Source organism: Agelaius phoeniceus, chromosome 16, assembly GCF_051311805.1.
Source record: "Agelaius phoeniceus isolate bAgePho1 chromosome 16, bAgePho1.hap1, whole genome shotgun sequence".
Taxonomy (NCBI): domain Eukaryota; kingdom Metazoa; phylum Chordata; class Aves; order Passeriformes; family Icteridae; genus Agelaius; species Agelaius phoeniceus.
In genome coordinates this window covers 3,884,162-3,906,830 of record NC_135280.1, presented here as the reverse complement: position 1 = coordinate 3,906,830, position 22,669 = coordinate 3,884,162, and the positions used below count along the sequence as shown (strand labels likewise).

Here is a 22,669-nt window from a genome sequence, read left to right as displayed (position 1 = left end):
AATAACTCAGTTTCACAAGCTACTTACATTGCCTTTTCTGTACTTCTTAAAACTTAGCACTGAGTTTCGTTATGCTGCAGAAGAACTGCATTTATAATCAAGTAAAATCCTTCTAAAACCAGTACTCAGATGATAATTGCATTGAACAAACTATGACAGTCTTTAGTTACCATGATAATGACTGCAACCTTAGTGCCTCTGGGAATTTGACATGATGCTCTTCAATTTTATGCTGCATAGAAGAAAGAGTTACATGCCAGCATACTCTGCAATTTCTGCAGTCTGGTCTTTGTTTAATTAAACATCTAATATCTTTTCTTTAGCCCTAATGATAAAGTGGGGATTTTTATGATTATTACTATAACTTCAATTAAAGCATTAAATCTGTTTGCTTTCTCGAAATAAAACAGTTGAGAGGAATTTCTTTTAATTATGCTGCACTTGTCCTCTGATGTCGACTCTGTGACATGCCATGGCACTTTATTTGACATACTTCATGCCTTGCTGAGGTGAAATGCAGTCTAGATACTGAAGCAAACTATCCTATAAAATGTACATTGTAAATATAAACCTTTATAAACCTCTCGGGAGGGCCTTTCTAAGCAAAAAATTAACACGTTCAATGATTCAGTCCTATAAAATGAAAAGTAGCCCCTGCTCTGGGTATTAATTTGCAGTGCAAACCCCTAAATCTTTACCTTCCATTGACTCCACTCTGGAATTCATGCTCAGCATAGCAAACATTGTCAGGCCTTATTTTTATGATGCTTTTACTACCAAAAAAACCCCCACCTCCAAATAGAGACAAACAAATCTGTAACCCCTTACATCAGATGCACCACCAGTGGAGAGATTCTGTGATTAATATTTTTTAATGAGTGCCTGTTTTTCACTTTGCTGTGGCTTTGCTTGTTGACTTTTGTTTGCTTTCCCCAAGAACCTCCGTATTTCACGGCTGAACCCCAGAATGTGATTTTGGCTGAGGTGGAGAAGGACGTGGACATCCTGTGCCAGGCCATGGGTGAGTGCACAAAGCAGTTCCAACCTGGATTGATGGCATGTGTCTGTCCAGTTTGGAAGAATTCATCTTACACAAACTTTCTCTGTAAGTTTTTAATGTTTAGAAGTCTCTGTGTTATTGCTGATTATCACAGGTCCCATATAAAACGAAGAGGGTTGGCCCTTCCCTTTGGAGAATTGGGTATTTCCTGTAATTTACTTTAACTTGGAATAATGCTGGCATGCTGATGTTTGTCTGTGGGGAGCACAAGTCCTGCTCCTGTCGCTCTGGGATCCTGCCTGTGCTTCAGAGTTGTCACTAGAGAAGAGATTTAAATATCTTGAGCCAGAAAATGGGTTGAGGGGAGAGCGTGGTTGTGGAACCCATCACCTGCAATGCAAACAGTCCTTATTTTCAACAGTCACAATGCCCTTTCTTCTAAAACTTAAGGAACTTTTACAGTGAATAGAAATGTCAGTAACTCTGACATCTGAATGTAGTTATGAAATCTGCAGGACTATTACAGGCAGTTTTTAATTGATAGGTGGTTTAATAATATAAAAGGCTTCAAAAGTCTAGAATTCCACCTGACTCAAATCATGTTTCGAGCTCCACAGAAATGCAATCCCCACCTATTTCAGCACTGTTAGGTAGGAGATGTTGTCATTATGCGTTTAGAGCAGGTTTCTCAAAGTCACCAAATTTCTCTGTGACTCTGGTGAGGGACTGAACAATTTTGTTTTCTCACTTTCCCTGGTGCTGAGTTTAAGAAGCAACACACATAAAATGCCATGAGGTCCTTAGGGAAAAAGATCCCATCCTTGATTAAAAAAGCACCCAGACCTAAGACCCAGCTTATTTGTGTGGTGTCTTCTTCCAAATCAGAGCCAATAAAGACATTGTCACTGCGTGATTGTGTTATTGCCACTGTGATTTAAGCATTTTTCCCTGTGTTTTATGTAGGAAAGAGTCAGCACTGCTTTTCTAGAAGGAGTCTTTGCAAACTGTGTGATAAGCAAGTGTATCTGTTAAGGGTGCTGTGGCTGGTTTGGAATTTCAGAAGCCTGTGATGAGATCTCTTACAAAAAGCTCTGATGGAAATGAAGCTATCAGACGATAAGAGACAATGTCTTCTTCTTCATTAATAGCTTTTTAAGCAAAACACAGCAGGACCTGCTGTCAGTGGAGTTCCCCAGGAACCCATCTGCTGTCTCAAACAGATTTCATGAATTAAAAAAAAAAAAAACAACAAGACAACCCAACCCAAAACCTGGAGGAATCAGGAAGACCTGAGGCTGACTTTAACTCTTCCTTCTACCTTCACTTTTTCTTTGAGCAGTTTAGTTCCTGATGGGGGTTAGTGGGGCACTCATAACTATTCTCAGTGGAGATATGGGAAACCCTTATTAGAAAAAATTAATTATTTCTGTTCAACTCCTGTAGTGCACATCTGATTTGATGGTAAATGTGGTGCAGGAGCATGAAAACCTGTTTCCTTGTGGATTATTTTGTTGAGTATCTATAACACATATAAGGGGCAGGTACTAGAATTAAACATAGAGGAAATTTGATCCATTATTACACAAATCTAGCAATTGCCAGCACTTAAAAAGAGGGTAAATGAAGATTGCTGCCTCCCTGTTCTGAGCTGGGAGAACAAAGCACAGGGGAAACTGCAGAGCTGCCCTCTACCTTTGCTGTAAATGGAAGACAGATTGTATTTCCCCAGCCCCATCAGGCTGTGTGCACAAAGCCCATTTGCCAAGACTTGGTGCGCTATGGATGTGTGAGAGACAGATTAATTTCACAGTATAAGCAGAGATTAACTGTAAATAAAATTGCAACTTGCAGCTTGGAGCTCCCTGCTCCCTGTAATGGAGTTTCGGGGTATCAGGCCACAGGAACCAGGCTCTGCTGTTTATCTTCCAGCAGTGGCTGATGCTGCCTGAATGTTCAATGGGTTTCCTTTAAATGCTCTCTCTGATTTGCTTGTGGAAAGTTTGGAGCTGCAGGCAGCGGTGGTGCTGTCTGGGGAGCGCAGTTAATTGGACTTCAGTTCTACCTGTTTAGAGAAGGAGATGGAAGAGATGCTTTGGGGGTTCCTCAGGAGCTCGCTGGGATCTAGAGGAGGCGGTAAAAAATAAATAACAAAGATGACACAGTGAATATTCTGAGTCTTTCATGGAGGTTCTTAAGTGAAATTTGGCAGGGAGTCAAGCAGCTGTTTCCCAGATGGAGGAGCTGAGCCTCGGGTTCCATAAGTTATTTGCCCAAGGTTACAGGAGAAGTGGCAAAGCCAGAACCAGAATCTCTGTTTCCTGCCTTCCCTTCTCCCCCCTGACACTAGATTAATTTGTCTGTGAAAAATGAATTGTGCTGCACACAACTGAGAAATAAGGTTATTTTATTTATTGCTGCCAGTTTTTTAGGCCACTCTCACCTCCTGAGCAGCAGGGTCGGGCCAATACTGCTTGGAAAGGTAGAGTGCAAAAGGTCTTTAAAGTGTTTTCTTCTCTTCATAATTTTTTCACCAGAAGATGTTTAGAGAAAAAAAAAAGCAAAATTCCTTTGTGTGGGGAGGAAAGGCTGTGGGGTGGGTAGAAGAGGAGAAAAGCTGGGTTTAACCATTTTTTCCAGCCAAACAGGTAGCAAAATTAGAAGAGAATGTGTGTACAACTTGGAAGACAAATCTCTCTGGGAAGATCACTAAAGCCCAGATGAATGCTGCTGACAGGCATCAGAGTGCTCAGATAAGATCCTATTATTCAGACTCATAACTTTGAGTGGAGGAAGATACCCGTAACTGAAAAGGAGAGAAATAGAGATGGTAATATTCAGTTTGTCAGCTGAGTTGGTGATAGGAAGGTGTATCTCACAGTGATTATAGGATTAGAAGGTTTGCCAATACTGTTAGTAGAATGGGATTTATGGAATGACACCAGTGTTAAAGGTTTCAGTGTTCTGAATGCAGGATTTCATTATTTCCTTGGTGCCTATCAAGTCTAATGTGTGGGAAAATGGAGTTGCTATTATTTAAACTTGAAATCATTTCCGAGCTTCTCAGCATCAGGAGAACTATTCCATTTTGCATCATCTGTTTCTTCATTACTCAGTGATAATTTGTATTTGCCCAGGAGGATTTTCAAGAGATGAATAACACCCTCACCGAGAATTGTGAACATTGAAATTTACGCTAATTCTGTATATGGGCTGTTGTATGAAATTTAAATTATGCCTATTGCAAGCTCCTACATCGTGTCTATTCTCTATCAGACAATGCACTTCTACATAGTGGGTTTCTTCCTGAGATGATTATCTGCGTCATGAGTACATTTTATTTTATCAGCAGAACAAAAGCATCAGAGGTGATTGAAGTAAATGATACGTGTTTATAAAAGTAACAACAGCAATTGGATGTTGTTTTTCAGTCATTTCCATACATTGTTTGTACATTCCTTCCAGAGTTAATACAGTTTTGTCTGTATAAAGAGAATAAGTACACTGAGAGAAGATGTGAATGGAAGCATAACACAGTAGTATTTAACTTTGGGAGTTTTAAAATGATAATGATGATTATATAGATCTTCCCATGGCACTTTAGCTCTCGGAACATCAAGTGACTGCCAGCATTGCAGCGAAATTCATTGTCTGCAGATGCTCAATTCATCAGTGACATCCCATCCTCCATGCTTCAGTGACACTTCTTCTCTATTTGGGCAAATTTCACCCACCCATGAATTTAAGTTTGCGGTCTCTTACCTTATTACAAGAAATTGTGTTGGTCTGAGGTTTTAAGTGAAAAGTGTTCAAAAGCACCCCAAGTGCTGTGCCCAGTTCTGGAAGGACATTGAGGGGCTGGAGCGTGTCCAGGGGAAGGAGCAGAAGAGTCTGGAGTGTAAATCCTGTGAGGAGAGGCTGAGGAAGCTGGGAGGGCTCAGCCTGGAAAAAAGGAGGATCGGGGGGACCTTCTGGCTCTGCACAATTCCTGACAGGCTCTCCACAATTCACCCTCCTGTAGCAAGATGGGGTCAGGCTGTCCAGGGAGCAATGGGAGCAGGATGAGAGGTATGGTGTTAAACTGTGCCAGGGCAGGGTCAGGGTGGACATCAGGAAGCATTTAATCACAGGAAGGGCTGTCAGGTATTGGAGGGAGGTGCCCAGGAAGGTGATGGTCTTGGAGGTCTTTTCCAATCTTAATCACTCAGTGATTATCTAATTATGTAATAAAATACCTGCCTCACTCCTGATCTCTGTACCGAATCCCCAGCATTTGATCCAGTGGGGATTTCTGGGATGTAAACATAAAACATTGTCTGATATGAGCAGTGGGATGGGAACAGCTGTCAAAGACTGTTCTAGGGCCCTGACATCTCTTGAAGAAAAGTGAATCCTACACTATTTGTGTATAATAAATTTACAGCCACTTCATCCCGGGTGACGGGGACATGACAGCAACAAAAATATGTGTGAAATAACTGTGTCAGGGTTTGTGGAACATGTACATGAAAGAAAACAGGAATAAATGAGACTGTAAGTTTTATCTAGGCTAGGAATTTTATTTCTCTTTATGCCTGCTTTTTTCAAATAGCAGGTGAAGCTTGAGACTGAATAAAAATAATAATAATTTAAAGCCATCCTATTGTTGGTAATATGTTGTTTGTACATTGGCTTAAACTAAGCTGCTAAATTGGGACTCAAGTACAGCCATGTGAGCACTTGATTTTTCATGTGTAATTTGCCATTTCCTTTGTATTTCAGCTATCTTAGCTACAGAAGCACAAAGAAATCTTATTTGGGATGGAGCAGTCTTAGAGACTGGCTGTATTGCCACACTGCTGCTGTTTAAGGAGCATGATTCTGGCTTTCAACATGAAATTGCTCCAAATCTTATTTTGTAGTAGCATGAAATATGATTGGGTGAAGAAAGTAATTTGATAACATGTTTCTCAACATTCCCCCCTAGTATTTGCTGGTTTTATTCCCTCATGTCGTGCAATGTGTTACTACCATTGATAATGTGAGATGCAGCCTCCACTTATCTAAAGCAGCTTGGAAAAATACAAATAATTGGCTTAGAAAGACAGGAAAACAGGGATACGACCTAAAACACGCTCTGCAAAGACTAACAGTGATTTCTTTCTGCTTGAGCAGGTGTTCCCATCCCCACCCTGGTGTGGTACAAGGACTCAGTGCCCCTCAGCAGGCTGGAGAACCCCCGGTACAAGGTGCTGCTGAGCGGGGGCCTGCGCATCCACGCGCTGCGGCCGCAGGACGCCGGCATCTTCCAGTGCTTTGCCAGCAACCAGGCTGGGGAGATCCAGACCTACACCTACCTGGATGTCACCAGTGAGTGGGGAGGGCTGGCACGGGGTGCAGGAGGGGTTATCCCTGTAGGTGACCCCGCACCCATCGTGTTTCTCAGAGGTGCTTTAGTTCCACCTGCAGAACTCTGAATTCTTGTCAACGAACCCCGAAACGCCCCTGTGGCCTCAGCACAATCTGCTGAATCATCTGGGAAAGCTCTCCATGACGTCAGGAGAGCTTGGCTTGAGGTGAACTCCCCTATTTCACATGGCAAAAAGAGATGTTAGTGAAAAGAAAAAAAATTAATTGTGAAATACTTTTATCTTTCCTTCGTTTCCTTCCAATTTCCACTCTAATGTAATTCCATTCAGAACTTGAGCTACTGCTTCATGATTGTGCATGCTATCATTTTATTTGCCTTTGTCTGCAACTGCATTTGGTCAGGGAAAAGAAAGAAAGTTCAAGTTAAATGTCTTTTTTGGCCAAAAAGTCAGATTAAATGGTTTTGTTAATGAAGTGCATGCTTCTCTATGGAAGAATTACAAATCCTAGTAGTCTTTTAACAGTGATTATTAACAGTCATTTCTGTAATATTAAACTTCCCTTCAGGAGCTGATTTTTAGCCCAAGAGTACTTTGCACATACTGACCAGAATTCCTACTGGCCTAAGAAAATAAATCAGCCCCAGTTCAATATAGATCTAGGAAACTGCAGGAAAAAAACTGCAATAAAATGCAACTGGGGGAAAATAAGAGAGAAAGAAACTTAGAAAATGTCTTGGATAAGGCTCAGGTTCTAAATTCTTTTGGCTGACATTTAAGTTTCAAAGTTAATGCCTCTCTCAAGTTGCTTTTCATCTTAAAGAACTCTGTTATGAAGATGAAGGAAAATAGTTTTGTTTATCTAGATTTCTCAAGTTCCCCCCAAACACTCATTTTGAGCTTTATCTTCCTTTTTCTTTAACCTATCTTACTTGTACAGGTACAAGCACTGATAGATTTTTATTTTCTGTGTAGGTAATAAACAGGATTAGGCAATTCCTGGGAGATGAATAAGAAAAGGTTACAGTCACTGCTGAAAGGTTTTCATGTCTTATTGTCATGTCCTTCTCTATGATCAGCTCTATAAAAGTGAATGTAAAGTAATCCACGGTAACAGTTAAAGGATCTTCTGAGAGGTGAGGCATTGAGTATGTTTGAATTTTTTATTCTAGACATCAAGCCAGCCTTTATCCAGCCCCCAGAGGACACCACGGTCACCGAGGGGATGACTGCAGTACTGACCTGTGAAGTTTCAGGGGCTCCACGACCTGCCATCTCCTGGAAGAAAGGTAGCCAGTTATTAATGTGTAGAAGAGCTGTAATCCACACTTTCCTGTCCATTCCTGTTCCTGAGACCCTGTAGATCCATTCAGTGCCTCTTTCCCCCTTCCCCTGGCGCCGCAAGCCGTGGGTTCGCTGTGGGGCCATCGTGACCCAGTGACCTGGGCAGGATGTAACATTTTGGGAGAGCTGGAATTGCAGTCCCTGATCCTGCCTGACACTAACCATGCTGCTCCCCCTGTGTGTTTCAGGAGAGCAGATCTTGGCCAGTGGCTCGGTGCAGATTCCTCGCTTCGTTCTCCTCGAGTCTGGAGGCCTCCAGATAACGCCCGTGTTCCTGCAGGATGCTGGCAATTACACTTGCTGTGCAGCCAACTCTGAAGGAGCTCTGAATGCTTTTGTGATGCTGACAGTGTGGAGTAAGGATAATGCTTTGTTTAAAGTCTAACTTTAATCAAGTATTAATCAGTTTTTGTTGTATGCTCAGGAAATTTTCATTAGTAATTATGCTTTTCTCGTTAATAGCGTTACTTGTATGATTTAATAGGAATAATGTGTCTATTTTAGGAAGCCTATCACAAAAACCCTTTTTTTGTTTGGAGAATTATGCATATAAATCTCTATTTTGTGAAAGGAAGTGTATTTAAATAGAGCTTCAATCACAATTACAGTTTCAGTCAGGTTTTGCATTGGTGTCTCACAATGCAAGTCTGAGCTTTTAACTTGTAGATTTGGCTGGTTTCAGGTGGTGTCTGCCTCCAGGAGTCTGCAGGTAGCACAGACCAGTCCGTGCTGGTACTGAGGCAGTGGCCACAGTCACAACAGATAGGATTTTCCTCACAGTTTTGTATTTTTTGTGGCTCTGGCTGCTGTTGGAAGCCAAATCAAAGTGCAGCAGATTTCAGCTAATCCCTCTTGCTACAGACTGATGTGGGACAAGGCATCCTATGAAATGGTTTTGTTATTCACCTTTTTCCCTTGATCTCTATATTTTTATATTTCTTCTGTTGAGGAAGTGACTGTGATCCAAGAGGTTCACCTGTGTAACTCCTAAGTGAGTTCAATTGAAGTGTAACATGGATTTTGCTACTCAAGGTACAAAATAATGATCCCTTAGCAGGGACTAAGAGCAACAGAAAATAATGGAGATGATGAGGATTAATATAGAAATGTTGTGGCTTCTCTCCTCTCCAGCACTTGAAGTACTGATTGTGCTGCTGATGTGTGGTGCATATTTGGCATTTATTAATCCCCAAACTCTGCAAGCTAAATCAGCCACATTTTTCCTTTTGAAACTGGGAATACCTGGCAGTAACTGTAATGTATTTGTGTCATGTGGCTGTCATGTTTGTCTTATTGACAATATCAAGTTGGTAGAAATTTCAGGGTGCTCTAAACTGGGCGATATCCAGGGGTATGGATCAAGTAAAGGAGATCCTTCCTATTAATTCTCAATGCTGTGGTTCTTACAGGTATTAAAGATAGTTCCTATTTGTTGTACTGCATGAGGGGAAGAAAAGTGAATATAACCTAATGTTTGTGTAGCAACAGCACCATTGTAAAGCCAGAATTCTTACATATGTGCATCAGGAGTAATGCTAAAAATTCCATGCTATTTAGAGTCAGCTTTTGATCTTGCTGATGGTCCCTCCTTGTGCATGTATGAGATATCTCAGTAGATGCTGATTATGTCTGTAGGGATTTGGGACTTATTAACATTATCCACATATCTTCCAAGCTCATCCTGGTTGTCTCCCTGCCTCAGCTGATGCTCTCTGCTGCTCCTCCTGTGTGTGACAAATAATGGGGATCTTTCACACCGGATCTGGTTGCTGTAGTTACAGCAATTATTGTGTTCTGAGCCTCTAGGAGGGGCTTGAGTAAGGATGTTCTGAAACATTTGAGTAAACAACATCTTTCTGATATAGAAGATTTTTCTTCCAGGAGCTCCTGCACTGCCCTGGAGTTGATGAGGTTGTAGGTTTAAGTTTACCTCTTTCTCGATGCTTTTCGAGTGCGTTTTCCTTTGCGCAGATTTTCCTGGGTCTTGTTTGTGTTTTTGAGCGTGGCTCGTTGCCTGATTCAGTGTTTGCTGCCACACACTCGTTTAGCCTTTAGGGAGCTCCCACAGACACTCGCACAAGCCAAGGGAGAGTTTGGAGAGTTTTGCCATTCTTCCCCAGCAGGCTGAACTCGTGCCCTGCGCTGCTGTGCCTCTCAGCACCCCCAGCGTGTCACCTGTGCCACCTGTGCCACAATGTCTGTAGAGGGAGGGGAACCTTCGCAGCAGAGGCTCCAAGAGCAGCGTCCCTCTTGCTTTGAATGACAAAGGCTCGGTGCCTGCTCTCGGAGTGAATAGCCGAGGCAGAAGGCTCTAATTTCACCTGAGCTGTGCTCCTTTCAGATCGCACTTCCATTGTCCGCCCTCCCGAGGACAGCACGGTGATCAAAGGAACCACAGCCACCCTGCGCTGCGAGGCCACGCACGACCCCAGAATTTCAATCAGGTTGGTGGTGGCACTTCTCGTTTGTGTGGTTTATCCCAGTTTAATTGTATAAGCTGTATGGATAGCACTAGGTGAAAAGTTTCTGGACCCCAGATTTTCACACCAAACCCCTGATTACTGCATTATAAGGTTGTACACTGTATCATTAATCATATAAATCCCATCTTCCATTTCAGCCTTATGTATTATTTACAATGAGGTATGTTCCACTTCATGACTTCAATATAGCCTTCCATGATTTTACTGTCAAGGTTAATACACTATCAATAAAACCAACGTGTCAGAGGCTGATACTTAATGAGAGTAAAAGCCAAAGAGAAGGAATAGGATTTCAGAAGTGTTTACTCTGGGGTGCATAAAAGCCACACCAGAGATGCCCATGTTTGTGGAAACAACTCAATAACTTGGGCTTGTAGTCTGTTCTAACCATGTAAAGGAAACCAGAATTGTTCTGGACTATTAAAATTTGAATTAGAGCATTTAGACGAAACTCAAAACTTGAAAATAAATTTGCCATAAAATTAATGTAGTCTGAAAGCAACATAAATGAAATAAAATAAAAGGAAGAACTTGGAGAGTGCTTGAAGGGTGAGCTGCAGAAAGAACTTTGGAAAGGGAAATATGGGTATAAAAATTTCGGTTAGGGGAAATTGAGTCTCTGGGCTCTCCACACCTCTGTGATGTGTTGGGAGGGGTGGTTTTGATATGTGAGCTCTAGAAAACCTTCAACAAGTGTCTGATGCTGGCAGTCCAATGTTACTGAGCTGGCCAGCACCCACCATTAACTGCAGAGTTAATGTTCTGGTGGGGGTGAACTTAAGAACTTGGATGTGTATGAGTGCTCCATCTTTTCCTTGTAAAATACATAATATCTCAGATGGAATTACATTTTTCATTCTGATCGGTTGACCTAAAACTTAAATTTGTAAAAGGCACTGCTCTTGAAAGTAGCTGCGGGGGTCTGTCATTTTTAACATGTGATGACAGGAGCTGATCCCTTCCAGCAAAGTTAAAATAAATCTGTTCTGGTGTTCTTACGAGTGATCAATAACTGAAGCATTGCAACGCTCAGGTACCTTTGGAAGAAGGACAGTGCTGTAATAAACCCATCCAGCAGTTCCAGGATCACGGTAGAGAAGGATGGGACCCTCCTGATCAGCCAGACGTGGTCGGGGGACATCGGGGATTACACCTGTGAGGTCATTTCGCCCGGAGGGAACGACTCCAGGACGGCGCGGCTGGAAGTGATGTGAGTGCTCCAGCTTAAATGCCCCTACACTGAGTTTCAGACACCCTCAGGTGTTTTTCTAACATTGCACTCTAGCTGTTGTGGAGAGTCAGCAGTTCTGATTTTTTGGTGTGGGTTGTTTTTTTTTTTTAAGGGAAATTAAGGCTGGTTCATTGCTAATGAGATTGCTTTGAAATGCTCTGATCTCAGGGCTGAGCCTGCATTGAGCAGGAGACTGGACCAGAGATCTCCTAAGGTTCCTTTAAACCTGGATCCTTCTATCACCCCATGCTGTAGGGCTTTCCCAAAAAGCCCAAGTGCTGTGCTGTGATGCCAAAGTTTGAAAACAAGAAAATGTTTTCTTCCTTTTAGTATTTTTTCTCTGTTAAACATTTATCAGAATAGCTGCTCCCTGGATGGGCATTGCTTACTCTTGCATTCTCTTTATACATCATTTTTCAGGAAAAAAAATTAGTTTTATCTATGACTTTCTTTATTCCTATGGATCTTTAAAAATAAAAACAAAAAAATGTTTAAAGTGCCATTCTGCTCTGGAAAAGGATTATAAAAATGTCATTACATGGTTCCATATTTTCTATTTCTGTCATTCCACTGGGGTGAAGTGCACTTCCATTTTATTTTTATCACTAAAAGCAACAGCTGTGGGTTTGGTACATGTGTGGAGCAGATCAAATGAAAGAAAAAAAAAAGAAGGTAATGTTTTATGTAGAGTTATTTATTTATTTATTTGCTTGAGTAGTACACTTTAATTCAACTAAAATTGCATCTGTTTCTGCTGGTCATGCCTGATGTCTCTGAGAAGATGGCAATTGTGTGGCTGGCAGTGTAATGAGTTCACCTCTGAGATTTGCTGTGCAGAGGGCTGTTTGATACAGCATCGTTCTGACAGTGCCAAGGCTCCATCAGATGCCCATTTTCCAAGAGCGGTCATACATTCTTTTTCTAATTAAGCACTCCTCAGCTCTCCTCCTGGAGTGCATTTTACTGCTGGTTGGAATCCAAGAGCAGAAGACAATTCAGGATATATTGCAGCTACATAACCAGGCTCACTGTTCTCTGAGGCAGTTTTTGAATGGAGGGCAGAGTAAAGACTGAAAAGAATGTTAAAGCTGAAAAGAATGTTAAAGCTTGGACTTTGAAACAAAGCTATAAATATGTGCTAAACACTTCAGTAGCAGGACAGTTTCCTAATGCTAAATTAGCAAAAGCTGCCCAGCACAGCACAGGGAATTGGAGTTTCTTGCAGTTCCCCACTGACCACTGAGGAGCTTCTTTTATGGTCCATAAAATCTGGGCTGAAGTTGGTGGGGAGAGGCTCATCCTGTGTGCCCTGCTGAGGCACCCCAGCTGTTCCAGCTGTGCTGGCTGCCTCTCCATGCACTGGGACTGCCTCTTAATCCTGCCTCTCTGTTTCCTTTGATGTTCTGTTGCTGATCGCCCATCTCCTGTTTTTCCTGGAGGAATTAAAGGAATCTATCAGACCCACTCTTTGAGAGGAGTCAAGTCACTGATAAGTCACTCAATAATACCTTGAATTGTGACATTTCATTTCAAAGCAGGGCTGCAGGTAGTGCAATACTGCCAGAAAACATTGCATTTCCTTGCAGCTTTCATCATTATCGTTTGGCTCAGCAGCACAGATCTGCGAGGAAGAGAGATACACGATACAACAGGAGTGAAATGAAGAAGAAAATATGTGGAAAGGAAACATCTGAAGTAAAGCTTAAATTAAATTCCAGCTTGTATAGGAATGACAGATCTCTAACATTCCCTGTTCTCCTGGATAATTCCCTCTTGCAGAGCATTAACAAACAGGGCATGCACATTCCCATCGATGAGCACTTACACTTCAGTGCCTTGAGTAGCACTAATGGTAGATAAATATTCAAAGGAGGCCTCTCAACCAGTTACAGACTGGAGCAGCCACCAATGGATAACTGTGTCCCACACAGCCTTGCCTGACAACTCCAAATCTCTCCCCACCTTTTTCCCCCCAGGAAGCAGCATGTTCTTTCTCCACCTCTGTGCCCATCAAGAGGAATTTCCAAAGGCACAAATAAGTTTGTTACTGATTTCTGTTCAAACTGATTCAATTATTTAATCTCTGAGTGGTCCAGTTTCCAAATCTCTGAAAAGAAGGAAAGAAAACTCCCTCTTCCTTTGCCTGCCCTTGCTGGGTCAGGGACAAAGGTTGTGTTCCTTGCTGGAAGAACCTGCGTGGATAGCACAGAGACATTGGTGCTGCAGACAGGATGGATCATCTTCCTCAGCATGAAAGAAGAAATAAAATATTTGCAAAGGAAAGCCAGAAAACTAATGAAGAACTTGCTAAAGTGCAGCCAAAGGTTACCTTGCTCATCAATTTTGCACTGATGGTACTTGGGCACAGAAACTAATTGCTAGTCAAGATACTCTATTCATTCATTTGTCTTCTCTCTAAATGTGTTTATTCTCCATGTACATCACTTGATTTGATTTGCATGAGGTAAAACATTTGCGAGTGATGTTTCTATTCTGCAAGAGATAGATTTTAATTTTACACTGACTTTGCTTTTCTCCTGGTAGAATTTCTCGACTGCATATCAGAAACATTTGATGATGAGCCCCCCGCTTCTCTTGCATCCCTGCAAGTCACAGAGTTTGATCCTGAAAGTAATTGCATGTTATGAAACATCCCAGCTTCATTTAGCTTACTTTATAGTCCTGTAAACACTAGCCTGAAATACATACAGAGGAAAAAAGGCTTGTTCCTAAAGCTGCAAAAGCTGAGTTATCACCATGTATCACTCACCTGATGGGAAACTGTGCTGATTCCAGCTCAAAGTATCCTGAGGATTCTCAGGATGTATAAAATATGCAGAATTACCACTATCTGTGCCTGATGATACCCACTGCTCAATACAAGCCTGTCTGCAGCCCGAGCTAGAGGATCTCTTTGTTGTATGAATGTGACTGCAAAGTATGGTAATGCTGCATTGTTGGAAAATCAAAGCCCTCTACAAGCCTCTGTTATGTCACAACATATAGTAAAATCTTTTAGGCTCTTTTTCTATGCAAAATATATGGGAAGGACAATGTAATACAAAAATAGGCAATTTATTCCTGGCAGCAAGTTCATCTCCTTTCAGTTCCCTTTCATCAGAGAAAAAGCTATTATTGTTCTGTCTTCTTCAAAAGCAGGAGAGGGGAGCTAACCACTTATAATAAACCCCAGTGGGTTGCCAGGAATGCAGAGTATTGCCTTTGTCAGCCATCTATCCATGAATTTGGATACCCTTTTTACTGGACTATTTATAATTGCCACTTCTTCCAATTTCTTCCCAATATATCCTATAAAAAATTATTGCTAAAATTAAAATCGGTGTGACAAACGCAGGGTAAGTGATAAAAAGGATGTCCAATTACAAATGGAACTTGATACAGATCCCACATCCCTTGGTTCCAACTGCCCATCTCTTCTCCTTTCTCCAGGGAGAGAAAGCAGAAGGAATGTCAAACTTGAAAATATATTATTCCTTCCTCACTGGAAAGAAGGCTTCTATTTATTTTTCCAAGCTCTCTATTGAGATGTCATCCAAGACTCAAGGTTCACTGCGGAGTCTGAGTGCACTTGATACTCAAAGGAGAAATATCTCCCAGAAATGCATTTGGAAATAAATGCCATTGTGTCTGTTTGTCATTGAAGGTATAGCAGGAATGTAGGTGTTTTCAGCAAAAAGAAAGCATAAAATTCAAACCTCTTTCCCAAGTCATCTCCAGATCTGAGCAGATTGAAATGGGAAATAAATCTGTGCACTCTGGAACTCAGCAACCCTTTAATTCCAAAAATTCCCCGTGTTACAGACCTGTGAGAGACAGAGAGCCTCAAAACTCAGGGCTGCCTTGCAGGAATTGGAGAGGATTCTTTTGCAAGAGAAACTGCACAGTCCTGAGCAGCAGTTGCCACGTTTGTTAATTTAAACCATGATAAACTTTTCGGAGCAGAGCCATCAGGGCTGAGTGCTGCATTCCCTGCCTGCCTCAGCCCAGAGCTGTTATCAGCCCTGGCAGATGAACCACCTGCTCCTGAGCAGCCCCTGCCTGCTGGACCTGGCTGAGGGAGCCCATTAGAAAACAGGAGCAGGGCTTTTCAGAAACCGACAAGAAAACTTGTTTAATCTCCTGTGCCTTTTTAGTAATCCCCTCTTCAGTCACAGGCTCTCTAATTACCTGCTGTTGGACCATTTTTCTCAGAAGTCTCTCCAAACCGTGTCTGGTTTATTTTTCTTAGCAAATAGTCTGCTTTTAGCTAATTTTATAAAACACTCTATGTGTTTGCTGAGTGAATTTTTCAGCTGCCCTCTGGCAGTGATGAGCTGACTCAAAACATTAGGGTTTCTGTTTTGAGCATGTATCATCTGCAACTGGCTAATATTTCTCTCCCAGATTGTCACAATGACTTCATGTTCTTTTCTTGCAAATGCACTACTTTAATTGCTTTGTCAGAGTTCCCTCAGGTCACCTTGGTGGCAATGCCATTAACCCTGGGGTTATCTATCAATTACAGATTTTAAAGTGTCCATGCACATATTTTGCTATCACATAAAATAAGTTATGGAAAACTTGCCTCATGCAACTCTTCAGCATTAGAAAAATTAGGTTTTAAGATATTCTGTATTGAAAAACTTCCATATAATTCCTGTTGGGGCTTCAGTGAACAAAAGAAAGATAATGATGGAATTACACTTTGCATGTCTGGTCAAGGTCTGTTCAGTGCTCTGGGTGTTATTGCTCTAAACCTCATCCACTTTCTTGGTGCTGACCAGTTCTAGTCTGAGGTCTTCCTCACCCTGAGAAAGGGTTGAAATTAGAATGCTCTGCAATCATTTCTTGGGTGTTGGAAGCAAGGAAAAGTAATCCTCTTAAAGGAAAAATAGAAGCAATGATCTCTTTGGGGAACATGAATATTCATGATGGTGGTACAGGTCTCATTTATCATCCCTTCCACAGGGTATGTGGTAGCAAATGAGAAGGAGACAAAGTGTAAGTGCATGCTCAAGTAGAAATTACTACTTTTTAATCTCTGCTTTTGCATAGTGCAATGAGAGAGGTACACTCCTGTGCTGAAACGTCTTTGTAGCTTTAAATATTCATTTCTGTCCAGGTGTGTTTCTTAGGCACTTGTTCTGTCTGCCTCGAGGGGTTTAAATCTGTGAGCACCATCTGTTGCTGCTCAGCGTGGACACGTTTGGGTAAAGACAAACCCAATATTTGTGATATTTGTGGATGGGGTGTCCTGGATGGAGGCAGCAGCTCACGCTACTCAATCTCTGTCTGAACAGAAAGTGCCCATTTCCCTGGTGCTGCTGCTGATTGTCCTTGTCAATCTGAGAGAAAAAGCTACTAAACCCAAATCCTAAGCAAACAAAACCCCAGGTTTTAACCCAGTCTGTGCATTTAAAAAACAGGGAAAGCAGGGGAAAAGCAGGGAAACTCTTTTTCAAAAGTCTTCTGAGTCTTGTGCACTTGGAAAAAGAGACCAAGCTTTAAGTCTTTCTTATTTGTGTAGTCTCTGTCTTCAAGTGAGCTGTTAATTGAGCCCTTCTAATTTATGGGACATCAAGAGTAGCAAATACATACCTTGAAAATACCCATAATATATACCAGGAGTGCTCATTGGCTGCCCAGAAAAGCAACACATGGGGATAATCTGCTGTGAGCTCCCCCCTTCCTCCCACACTGCTGCTTCCATGGCCATCATCTTCCAGGAGGAGCTGGAGCCACAGCCCCTCTCTGAGCTCTTCCCCACAGGGACTGGTGATAAATGAAGTAGGGACTGGGACTTGTGTGAGCCATGTAGCAACAAGACATTTCACTCTTCCCTTTAGTAATTACCTTTGCCAGCTTAATCACAAAAACTTTTCCAACCAGCTTGCCTAGGACATAATGATAAATTGTGGTGGAGGTTTAATGTTTATTATAATTTAATGTTTCATTCAAAATTAAGCAGCACACTCCTGTAGTCCCTGGGTAAATGGCCATATCTTACACCCCCACACTTTCCAGTGACAGCCACACTCTGTCTCCCAGGTCAGCTGCCCTCCTGCTTTGTTTCCAGGTCCCCCTCTTCCCTAAACGTGTTTATCCAAAATTTCACAGTGCTGTGTTCAAAATTTACTCCCTTTGGGCCCACACATGATCCTTGCTGTGCCTGATGTTTGTTTTAGCCCCAAAGTGGCCGTGTCTGAGCTGTCAGTGCACGCCCAGAAAGGAGTGAGAACAGTCAACTTAAACTCCTCACCATCAAGGCATCTCAAGCAAGCGATTTAATGAAGTTGAGATCTGAATCACACCCTGAGGTGTCATTCCATGTTTACTACAGAAAGAGCCTGGGGTCACCGTGCTGCTAATTTGGTTCCGCGTTTAAAGTCAAATGAGATGAGACAAGGCTTTGAGTCTCAGGTTTAGCCTTAGGAAATATCAACCCCTCTTGCCTGGAGAGAGGTGGGCAGGGAAGTGCCTTCTGCTTCTGGTGCCTCATTAGCTGTGTGTTTTTCTTGCCACTCTTTGGCTCTTCCAGCAATTTTTTTTTTAATTTTTTTTTTTGGTGCTAACTCCACAGTGTGTATTCATCAGAAACGCGTAAACAAAAGCATTCGCGGCTTAACAGAAAAATAATAAAACTATTGTCTGGCTCCCCATATGTTCCTCAATCTTCCAGTAGAAACAGAAATCCAGGACATATTTATTGTTCTGGCTTGGAGCCAGAGCCTGTATTTATTTTGGTGAGTGGCTGAGGAGTTGCGGTTTTTAAATAACTCTGAGCCTTCAGTGGCAAAATACATCACAAGCAGCAATTGCTGCATTTTTAATTTAAGCATGTGAGTGCCCTCATGGCTTTCTGCTCTGGCCTGAGCTGTGGAAGGGTCACCCTCAGCCTTCCTGAGGAGGAAGGCAGATTGCATGGGTAAAAAATGTCCCTCCCTGCTTTTCCTTCACTCTGAAATTCTTATTCTCCTTAGGAATCAGGAGGATAAGGAGCAAAAAACATGCTTAAGTATAATGCTGAAGGGCTTTTATCTCTTAAAATGCATCAGCATTTAAAGGTTGCAGCAGAATTAGTGTTCTCACTTCATCATGCAGCTTCCACTTTGAGCCAATGGGTACAAATGAAATGTTTTTCTACAAATTTCCTTTATGTGTAGAAATTACACATTTTAATTGAGCTGCTATTTTATTTTTGTTTTTGAAATGTTTTATGTTGTATTTCCATGGGGTTTCTGCAGGCATTTTCACTGCATTTTCTGGTTGGGTGCTTCCAAAAAAATCCTTATTATAGGGAGGAAGGATTCTACCCATGACAGGATAAGCCTGAATCCATGAGTAAATCAAGCTGTTCTGTAGCCTAAGAATACTAAGAATACATATGGTAATTTTGATTAGTCGCTCTGTGTGGATAGTGTCAATGTCTTCTGCTTCCTTGAGTATGAAAAATTCCATGTTAAATCATATCTCCCATGTGTTTTACTGTTTATACATATCACTGCTGTCACATTGTAGGACATCATTGTAAGACGGGAGAAAAAGTGAGAGAGGAAATTTATTGACCAACTTGCTCAGTCAAAAACAGGATGAAAATTGGCTTTTTGCCACATTTAGCAACATGTCCATTAGCTGTTCTATCCATCAGCCTTGGGACTTTCAGCATAATCTTTTATTTTTTTCCCCCCAAACAGGATAAAATTGTGAAGAATTCTAAGATGTCTTTCACATCTTTAATTGTACAATAGCTGCTGGTGGTTTTATATCCATCATCACACAGGGCTGATGTCGCCTGCCTTTAGCGGCCTGTAAGACTGGAGCTGAATGAAATAGAGATTAATTTTTCTGTGCTGGTTTATTTTTTTTTCCCCCTCTCTTACCCTTTTCCTCTGCAGAGAGCTGCCTCACTCCCCTCAGAACCTGGTGGCCACCCTGAACTCCTCCTACAGCCGCAGCGTGGTGCTCTCCTGGGTGCGCCCCTTCGACGGCAACAGCCCCGTGCTCTACTACGTGGTGGAGCTCTCTGAGAACAGTAAGTCAAATACTTCTCAGCCCCATGGTGTTGTTAACCATTCCCTCTCCCCAGAGCTGCTGGCAAAGTGCTGCTGCAGTTTGCTCGAGCCTGCACAAAGGGGTTTTACACTCAGGTGTTTGCGCGCTGGAAGAGTTGAGTGACAAAGAAGGCTGAGGTGGAGGGATTGATTTACAGGACTTAGTTCCACCTCTGGTGTTGCCAGACAGACTTGAGGCACAGCAGCTCATTCCTCAATGCAGCAGTAGTCAGTTTGTTCCTTCCCATGGCTTTTTCACCAGTTACATGGATTTCTCGGGGCATTCAGAGCCCAAATTTCACCTGAAAGATGCAGAGAGAGGGATAATTCAAGGAAGTGGTGGTCTGTCAGAGGAACAAACTTGGTTGTCAAGAGGAGCTGCTGTCTTACCTCTCTGTGGGCTCATATGTTTTCTCTGCTTTCTCTAGATTATCATTTTACACCCTTCCTTTAGGTAGGTGGTTGAGGATGTTTGAGTGCAATCCAAATATCTGACTTCCTGCATTACAAACCTGGCCATTGGGAATTGCCACTTGCCAGTTTTGTCATGCTGTACACCAGGCTCTCAGTCTGCAAGGTTATTCAGGGACATTGCTAATGCCTCTTTAGGAGTTGATGGAAAGATGAGGGTATATGGAAATCGGTCACCTTGGCAATACTTTCTAATCTCTATCACCCTAGGAGCTGGAAATCCAAGCTGAACAATTGATTCTTGATGAAAAAATTAAGAGCATCACTTTTTGTGACATGTTGAAATTAGTCACTGCATAACTGAATGTGAAACAGTTCTGATTTCTGATTATCTGGAGAGCAGCAGTTTGTTTTGCCACACTGAGAGCTTGAGGGGGAAACTTGAGCTTCAGATCACATACAAGCCTTTTGCTTTGCAGGCTGGAGTGCATAACTTCTCAGATGTGGAGGTCCCAGAACCAATGATCTTGACAACTGTTAAGCTAAGTGCAGGTTTCTGATCCTAGCAGAAATCCAAAGTCGTGCCCAGGACTGCTGCCCTTAAAATAGCTCTTTTCAATCAAAGACTCTGGATCTTTTTGTAACAAATGAGTAAGAAAATCCACAGTCCTGCACTCATACTCCTTCTCTACCTTTTTACCACCACCTTCCTTTTTATTTTCACTCTTCTCTCCTTCCCTCCTATAGCTACAGGCCAGTAACTGCCTGGTTTTCTTCTTTTCCCTCCCTGATCTTTTGCCCAAGGATGTTCCCCTTCTGCTCCTTGTTTCCCAGTGGCTTTGTTGATGACAAGTTAGTGAAGCCCCAGTCTGGGAATATGATGCAAAGGCCCTAGAGCTGTATTTGCACAGAGGTGGCAGAACATGTGCACTTGGATCCTGCAGTGGGCTGCATCAACTGGGACAAGTCCCTAAAAGAAAAGACAGCTCATTTAATGCCAGGAGAAATATGGAATTGTTTCAGTTGGAAGGGACCTTGAAGATCATTCATTCCATCATCTTTCTTTTGTCATGGAGGAATTTGGAAGGTCTTCAAGTCCTTTCTACCAAGGATGCTTTGCAGTTGTATAGGAATGGGGTAAATGTGCCATCGTTTTAGAATTAATTCACTGAAATTTGTCGAAGGCTCAGCCAAAATCAACAGTAGTTCTCTGGAAAGCATGCACACAGACCCTGAGAACACCACAGGGTCCTGTGAACCACTGCTCACTCTGTGATAGATCAATGAATTTTGGCTGCTGTCACTGCAGTCTGCCACTGAGAGGGTCTCATTGTCCCAAAGCACAGGTCTGTGTCCTGCCACAGCTCAGAGCTGCAAACAGGCCAGCTTTGTTGTGACCTGAGCATCTTAACTCCCAGATATATCCCAGGTCTTGCTGTCCTTTAAATTTTTGTCTTTATTTACTTTGCTTTTATGTGCAATGTGTAAATGATTGCCCACAGAAGTAGAACAGGGAAGAATCTGAGCCCTTGGATATTTCACTGTTGCTGTGCTCTCTTGTTCCATATATACAGAGCAGGACAGCAATGTCAGCAGTGACTTTGGTTTGGAACACTGACTGAAACGTCTGCACACTGCCACTGGCTTGTTTTGGTTTCTATTTTCCTGAAGTGTTTGTTTTTCAGGGTTATTTTGATCTCAGCAGTGTGTGGTTAATATTTAGCTTCTCCAGATCTCCTGCTCCTCTGGAAACCATCACCTTCCCTCTGTTCCCAGCCATCCCAAGCACTGTTTGTGCACAAAGATGGCATTTGATGTTGTGTAGGTAGAGCTTGGCCTGACATGACTCTGCAGAAACTCTTTGCTTTCCAAAGACAGTTTCTGTTTGGGGTTTGAGCTGTAGAAGGAGTGACTGTCAGGGAGACAGGGAGCACCCTCTATGAGCTCTGTCACTGCCACAGCAGAGCAATCCTCCCATCCCAGTCCCCCTTCACTTTCAGATGTGAAGGAGGGACACCAGAATTATGGTTTATTTTCCAGTCAGCAACGCTGTGCAGATTTTGTTCTTAGTTCTGTGGAGTTTGAATGTTTGGAGTTTGTGTTTTGGTTATAGGTGCTGAAAAGTAGCCTTATTTTGTTGCTTTTTTTAGCTGTTTTGTTTTGGATAACTTTCTCACAGCTTTAGGAGCCATGGTAGGTTTTGAAGCACTTACCATCAATGAATACATAACAGTGTCTGCTGCAGAGAAATAGCTGAAGAGGATTCAAAATAACGAGTATAAATTTCAGGGGTTTAATTACCAGCTGCATTAGAGGAAGGCGTGTCACTCCACCTGGCATGGATTAGAACTCCTTTTCATTAATATCAATTCAGTAAAGAGATACAAAACCCTCATTTTAATTAGAGGGAAGAAAACAGTGGCAGATCGTGCACATAAATTACTGGGAATATGAACGACTCTAGCCACCTAATTTTTAAAATTAATGTATTTGGCACAATGCAATAATTCTCAAAATACAAGTATTCACAGTAGACTGTGTCTGTGGGTGACTTGAGACATATGGCCTTAAACATTTGGGGGCAAATTTATAATCTAATTTGAAAAACACAGTTCCAAGGAAACACAGTCATTAAGTATTCCTGCCCACACAGAGCCAAGAATGTGAACCTTGATTTGAAATAGGATTTTCAGATAAATAGTACCATGCATTGCTGTCATTTGCACTAATATAATTTTGGATGTTTCATGACCTGTTTAGCCCCATTGCAATTTACCTCAGAATTCCAATGAAGTGTCTTCATG

General features: G+C 42.1%; 1 protein-coding gene across 3 annotated transcripts in view; it reads left to right on the top strand.

Moving 5' to 3' along the window:
- SDK1 (sidekick cell adhesion molecule 1) overlaps nt 1–22,669 on the top strand; it is a 389,575-nt gene that overhangs the window by 241,002 nt on the left and 125,904 nt on the right. For all 3 annotated transcript variants that reach the window (XM_077186853.1, XM_077186854.1, XM_054643643.2), the window contains 7 exons: nt 938–1,021; nt 6,152–6,346; nt 7,518–7,634; nt 7,878–8,045; nt 10,031–10,133; nt 11,206–11,382; nt 19,299–19,435. In XM_077186853.1, coding sequence (XP_077042968.1) covers nt 938–1,021; nt 6,152–6,346; nt 7,518–7,634; nt 7,878–8,045; nt 10,031–10,133; nt 11,206–11,382; nt 19,299–19,435 — 981 coding nt within the window. The remainder of the gene's footprint in view (nt 1–937; nt 1,022–6,151; nt 6,347–7,517; nt 7,635–7,877; nt 8,046–10,030; nt 10,134–11,205; nt 11,383–19,298; nt 19,436–22,669) is intronic.